General features: G+C 40.6%; 1 protein-coding gene across 1 annotated transcript in view; it reads right to left on the bottom strand.

Moving 5' to 3' along the window:
- Nucleotides 1-6: 6 nt before the first annotated feature.
- Nucleotides 7-7,392, bottom strand: part of LOC101852817 (choline-phosphate cytidylyltransferase B) — a gene marked incomplete in the record, with an annotated part of 45,222 nt that continues 37,836 nt past the window's right edge. The window contains 6 exon segments of the mRNA XM_013088042.2: nucleotides 7-673; nucleotides 1,539-1,727; nucleotides 2,716-2,854; nucleotides 4,408-4,490; nucleotides 5,571-5,722; nucleotides 6,391-6,507. Of these exon segments, the coding sequence (XP_012943496.1) occupies nucleotides 485-673; nucleotides 1,539-1,727; nucleotides 2,716-2,854; nucleotides 4,408-4,490; nucleotides 5,571-5,722; nucleotides 6,391-6,507 (869 nt within the window).

The raw sequence follows: 7,392 nt of genomic DNA, 5'->3' as shown, positions 1-7,392 counted from the left end.
GAGAGAGAGAGAGAGAGAGAGAGGGAGAATGAGAGAGAGAGAGGGGAAGAGGGAGAGAGAGAGATATCAATTAAACTCACTTTGAAAAGTTACATTATACTACACATATGTGAACTTAAGAAAGTTGGTGGTAACATTCTATAACATAGTAAAATCAAGCACACCTCAATAAAAAAAAACACCAAAACTACATACATACATACATAGTTGGTAAGACCAAATAGGCACATAGGCATTGAGTTAATAATAAACACAAGAAAAATAGCCTCATGTATGAATATGAAATTTCAGGGCAGTAAAAATTAAAAATGAGAGTCCTCTTAACAAACCCAGAAGCATTTCTGTTCAAAACGACATTCTTCAGAAAAGATGTAAGGGAAATGATATGTGAAAATGAAATGTTTGATGAACGGTAAGAAAAATGAAAGCCATGCTAGAAAAAAAAAGACAGCAACAGACAAACAGGTCGCCGTGGACTACGGCTCTAGTCGTATTCATCATCTGAAGGGTCATCAGCCAAGAGGGGAGGGGTGTAGCGACCTCGCTTCAGGGGTGGGCTGCTTGCCGGGTCGGGGTCAGAGGTCGAAGGTGAGGGAGGCGAGTCGTAGAGGGGAGACGCCGATGGGGATATGGCTCTGCCAATCCGAGCTGTGTTCTCCTGGAACCACTGCGTCTGCAGACGTAGGATAGTTTTGTTTACCCGTGAATCTGTTTTATTGTTTCAGTAAGAGTTTTACGGCACTTGCAACATGATAAAGTCATATAAGTGCCAAAGATTAGAGGTGTCACAAGAGAGTCACAAACATAATAAAGAAGGAGGAGAGTCCCATAAGTTTAACACCCTACAAGGCATATATAGCTCATTTTAAAGAAAGGGAGACTTCACCCAAAAGAGAAAGGGGATAGAATATAATACAGATGATACGTCAAAGAAAATAACGTATGTGTCACAACCTGGAGGAATAAGGCGCTCCTCAGTTTTTGGGCATATGGTATCATCTTAAAGCTTATTGATTTATCTTGCTTTCGGTGAAAAAAATACCAATGTATTCTGAGCAGAACTGAAGATATTTGCGATTGAAAGAGGTAAGGTCGCTTGGTTTCAGTGTTCGAAATTGCAAGAAAATGGCTGCGAAGTTTGGTAACTCCAATAGCTAAAAAGTCCTCGAAAACTGAAAATTTACATATTTGGCGCTTTTAATCAAGGTTTTTCAATACAATTCATACGAAAAAGTGTTTTTATTTGGACATAAAAAGGTTGAACACACACACACACCCACACACGTCATGAACCCATTACCTCCCCCATCCAATCCCTTCCTCCCCGATGACAACAACCACACACACACAAACACATGTCCTGACCCCTTTACCTCCCTTCCCCAATTCCTTCTTCCCCGATGACAACAACCACATACACACACACACAAGTCCTGACTTCTTTACCTCCCTCACCCAACCGTCCCTCCGTACGACTACAACACACACACACATAAACCACAACCCCTTCTTCACCTCCACGACACCCCCATACATACCAGTCTTCCCTCGCGGCCGAACATCTCGACAAAGTTGCCAATGAACTCCTTGGATTTCTCCTCCCAGCGGTGCAGCATCTCGTTGCCTTTGCCAACCTGCTCCTTCCACTTGCCCATCAGGTCTTTGCCCTTGTCCTTCAACTTGTTCTCCAGCTTCTCATAGTTGTCCTTGAACTTGAGCCGCTTGGCCTGTTACCATGGCAACAAAATCTCAATCAGGGCCCACAGTAAAAAAAACATTATAAAAATAGTATTGGAGCTTAACTATCTTTTTTTCCATGACTGAAATTCTTAGGTGAACAAGAAATATAGTTTTAAAAAAAACCAACAACCCAACATTTGCAAAAATGCACCATGTAGTAGAAGAGACCAAACATACAAAAGGACCAAAGGGAACATCAATCTCTTTAGTTTAGTTTTAGTAAGAGTTTTACAGCACTCACAACACAATACGGTCATATAAGTGCTGAAGAATTGAGGTGTTACAAGAGAGTAACAAACACAAAAAAGGAGGAGGCGAGATAAGGACAATAGATGTTTGATAGGAAAGAAGGAGCAAACCATACCAGAGCACCTGCCAACTACCTTTAAAATCTTTAAAAGAAGATTAGACCATATGGAAAAAAAAAGGATCTTTATTTGGAAACTAAGAAAGCATGGTCAAGAAAAGAACCATATGAAAACTTTATTCGAAAGAAAAGACCAGTGCAACTACTACAGAGAACGGAAACCTACATTTTGAACTTTTCAGAACTTTGTTTCATATCTAAGCCATATTTTTCTACCATATCGCTTTCAGGTCTATAATGTTAGACCAGTTTTCAAATTGAAAAGCATTGCCAAACAATCTCAGTTTTACTACGGAAATGACAACTTTTATCAACCCCAATATGAAATTTCGAGGACATGAAAAATGGCAAAGCTGAAACTTCTGCTCAAAATTGATATGGTGTAGTACATACTCAATGCTCCTTTCATTACTATATTTTGTTAAATACTCTAAGAACTGTTGAGTCAATTCCATCTCAGACAGCTTAAAAAAAACTCAACAAAGAACACAAATCTAAGATGATGGGGATTCAAACCAGGGCCATCCACACAGCTGTCCAACACGGTAACAGCAACTGAACCAATGATGGCATCCTCCCAAACTGGCAACTGGAAACCAGAAACCCACCTTCATGTAGCTGACGTTCAGCTCTTTGTGAGAGTAGCCACGCTCCAGGTTTCGCCGAACGTACAAGTCGTAGTCCTTGATGATGCGTGTGATGACGTCTGTAGTGGAGATGCCTTCCGTCCTCTGAGTGGCCAGAAACCTGGGTCAGAGGTCAAAGGAACATTTGCTCTTTTATTTTTTTTTTGAGTAGAAAGAAGCACATCAATACAATGATGGTCACTCAGAGCTGGCGGGAAAAAGATGAACACACGGAAACAACAGAAAGAGAGTAAAAAGGTAGGAATTACAAGTGGATCCCTCCAAACATTTGCTAAAACAGTAATAGAGTCTGCATGATCATATCCTTAGAGGTAAATTCATGAGGTATACTACAGAAATGTTTCAATACAGGCTGTCCTAAAAGTCGCACATGATCCCAAAATCTTTTTTATGAAAGTTGCACACCCTCCTAAAAATCTCCTTCATAAAAGCTGCACATCCTAAAAATCTTCTTCATAAAAGTTGCACACCCTCCTAAAAATCTTCTTCATAAAAGTTGCACATCCTCCTAAAAATCTTCTTCATAAAAGTTGCACACCCTCCTAAAAATCTTCTTCATAAAAGTTGCACACCCTCCTAAAAATCTTCTTCATAAAAGTTGCACACCCTCCTAAAAATCTTCTTCATAAAAGTTGCACACCCTCCTAAAAATCTTCTTCATAAAAGTTGCACACCCTCCTAAAAATCTCCTTCATAAAAGCTGCACATCCTAAAAATCTTCTTCATAAAAGTTGCACACCCTCCTAAAAATCTTCTTCATAAAAGTTGCACATCCTCCTAAAAATCTTCTTCATAAAAGTTGCACACCCTCCTAAAAATCTTCTTCATAAAAGTTGCACACCCTCCTAAAAATCTTCTTCATAAAAGTTGCACACCCTCCTAAAAATCTTCTTCATAAAAGTTGCACATCCTCCTAAAAATCTTCTTCATAAAAGTTGCACACCCTCCTAAAAATCTTCTTCATAAAAGTTGCACATCCTCCTAAAAATCTTCTTCATAAAAGTTGCACATCCTCCTAAAAATCTTCTTCATAAAAGTTGCACACCATCCTAAAAATCTTATAATAAAATTTGTACACCCTTCTAAAAATCTTCTTCATACAAAATACAAAAGCAGAAAGGCACAAATCCAATGGCGGTAGGTGTCATGTAATAATGTAAGTATCAAACAGGAAATACGCCAAATATGCACATCACTACTGATTACTGGAGCTGACCCGGAAGCTGTACCTGGTTTAGGAGGGAGACTTCACTTCCCCCTAAGCCGCCATGCCATCAACAACCATGCCATTCTGACTACACCTTCATCAAGATACTTAACAGGTTAGTGCCTATAGATTCTAGATCTAGACACGTTACAGTGGGAATAAAAGTATAATTTCAGGTAAGAGTTTATCGGCCCTTGTAACACAAATAAATCATACAAGTGCACTAGAGAGCATAACACAAAGAAAAGGGAGGAGAGATAAGAATGATAGATGACTGATAGGAAAGAAGGAGCAAACCACACCACAGCACTCGCCAACCATCCACTCAAAAACAAAAACAAACAAACAAACAAACAACAACAACAACAAACACAAGAACAACACAGAGGTATGGGCTTTTCTGAAATAGACAGTACGTACGCTTAAAATAGCACTCTGAAACTTACATTCCTTTCTCTTTGACAAACTTGTACACGTCATCAGCTGAGCCAGTGGTGTAAGGCAGTTCATCGTGGGCAACAAAGTCAATCTGTACCAAACACAGGTACAGGTAAAAAAAAAAAAAAAAAAGGGGGGGGGGGGGAAGAGGGGGAGGGAGGGGAAGGGCAAGGGATACAGGGTTAATCAAATTTCAAGCAATATCAAAAGCACACATAAGCAATCAATAATCATATGGTATAACCTTGTTGGTAAAGGTCCAGTTGGTCTCCCTTCTTAAAATTAGTTAAATTTGTCTTTTGAACACATGTCTAAGATGATGGGGATTCAAACCAGGGCCATCCACACAGCTGTCCAACACGACATCAAGGCTGTCCCCAAATTAGCCCAACTGGCACGGAGATCCCTGGTGTGCATAGTAGGTGAAGTAAAATCTGAAGAAAGACCTTGACATGACCTTTGCCCTCAATCTGAGTTGGAATGGTAGCAGAAAAATTACGTAGAAACTCAGAAAAAGGAGCATGAAGACCAGAGTATGCCAAGCCATGTACTGTGACACCGACCACGAGAATATCGTGAAGAAAGTAAGAAATCAGGAACGGAGGATGAGAGTGTGACACTCTCTCACAAAGGCTTCCATCAGTGGAAATGCAGCAGGAAAAATACCTAAAAAGAACAGTTCAGTAAGAATTTTACGGCACCTGCGACACAATTAGGTCATATATGTGCCGGAGCTTAGAGGTGTCACAAGAGAATAACAAACACAAAAAAAGGAAGAGAGATAAGGATGATAGATATTAGATAGGAAAGAAAGAGCAAACCACACCGGAGCACCCGCCAAACACCCCCACAGAACAAATCAGCTGACATGCTGTGTGAAGAGAAAGAGATGGGCAAGGAACTGAAGATGGAGAAAATGGAGAAAGAAAAGGAGGAGGAGGGGGAGGAGGAAATTTAAAAAGTCGACGACAATGACGATAGAGTCTCATCATCAGATGAAAAAAAAGGAGGAGGATTGAAAAGAGAAAGACGAGGAAGAAGATGAGAATGGAAAATACAAACTGAGCAAAGAAGAAGACAGAAAAAGACGATGAAGTGTTGGTGAGGGTGAGGATCAGACAGATGATGAAGGAAAAGAGAGAGAGAGAGAGAAGAGGGAAAATTCCGGTACCTTGTGATCCTCCAGGAAAGCTGGGTCGAGGGTCCAGGGAGCCTCAGTGACCACCTCATCCACGTACCGGCAGTGTCTGACGGCCTCATAACGCTCCGTCTCGTTCATCACCGTGCGTCCTTTCATTTTATAGGTGAGTTCATCACTGCACACTGTGAAATGCGTGAAACACAATCACACAAACAGTAAGATCTGCTCTTTTAAAAAGTTTTAGTAGAGTTTTTATTAATTTTTTTTTTTTTTAGTAAGTGTTTTACGGCACTTGCAACACAGTAAGGTCACATAAGTGCCGAAGATTAGAGGTGTTACAAGAGAGTAACAAACACAAAAAAGAAGGAGGGGAGATAAAAACGATAGACATTTGATAGGAAAAAAGAAGCAAACCACACCAGAGCACCCGCCAACCACCCACTTGGAATCCGCTCTAACTGCCACCAGTATAAGACGATCACCCTGTACAAAGAGCCACTTTCCATCCACCCACCCCCACCATTATGTGTTTTTTTTCTTTCATCCCCCACTATGGTTTTTTTTTTTCTTGGTTTTTTTTTTTTTACATTATGACACTTAGTTGTAAGATGTCCCCACTTTCTGGTGTCTTGTGTTCTTAACAAACATCACTACAACTGATGATAGCATAATATGACAAAAGAACGATCTTTTCAAAATGTGGAACTATTCTGGTAGACATATGAAAATAAGAAAGAAATTATGTCGGGTTTTTTTCTTCTTCATTTTTCACTCACTTCTCTGAGAAACAACGTTCAGGCACACTAACGGTCAGAGGTGGGTGCTGACGATATATACGATATATACTTACCGCCAACGATAAGGTAGGCCTGGGGGAATGCCATCTTGGCCTGCATGAGCTGCCGAGCGTGGCCCGTGTGGAACATGTCATAGATGCCGTCGGCGTAGATGCGCACTGGCCGAACCACTGAAACAGCATTTGTTTTTGTATGAGTTTTTGCGGCGCTCACAACTGCATATGGTCATATGAGCGCTTGAAACATCATTTGGTAAAATATACACAAGGTCAAATATACAGAAATAAACAAACACTTTGAGTTTGAGAAAAGAGAAGCCCATTGACTTTTAGTTTAGTTTTAGTAGAAGTTTTACGGCGCTTGCAACTGCATAAGGTCATATGAGCACCAGAAGATTAGAGGTGTTACAAGAGAGTAACAAACATAAAAAAGAAGAAACGGAGATAAGGACGACAGATGTTTGATAGGAAAGAAGAAGCAAACCACACCAGAGCACCCACCAACCACCCACTAACAACCCCTTTGAGTTTGAGAAAAGAGAATCATATTGACAGAATAATGATCATTTAGTGCTGATAAAATGCAAGACAGACAGAAACATAGAATCAAATACAAGGGAAAACAAAGAAGCAGGATCTACCACTGGTTCCCTCCAACCACCCACAACAAGGACTGTTGGTTTACCACTGGTACCCTCCAACCACCCACAACAAGGACTGTTGGTTTACCACTGGTTCCCCCCAACCACCCATCCACAACAAGGACTGTTGGTTTACCACTGGCACCCTCCAACCACCCATAACAAGGACTGTTGGTTAAGTTATGTTATATCGAGAGTTCACTGGATATTTTTGAAATAAGAAAAAATATATCAGTTGCTTCAGTTGCTTGGAGGTAGGGTAAAGTAGGACTGAAAGACAGAAACAACAGTGATAGATTACAAAAATAGGACCTGCCCACCAGCACCCTCCAACCACATGTTTTCCCTCTCTACATAAAAACATGAGAGAGAGAGAGAGAGAGAGAGAGAGAGAGAGAGAGAGAGAGAGAGAGAG

Source organism: Aplysia californica, unplaced genomic scaffold (assembly GCF_000002075.1).
Source record: "Aplysia californica isolate F4 #8 unplaced genomic scaffold, AplCal3.0 scaffold00022, whole genome shotgun sequence".
In the NCBI taxonomy this organism is placed as follows: domain Eukaryota; kingdom Metazoa; phylum Mollusca; class Gastropoda; order Aplysiida; family Aplysiidae; genus Aplysia; species Aplysia californica.
Note: the sequence above shows the minus strand (reverse complement) of the source record. Positions and strands in the feature narration are given on the sequence as shown.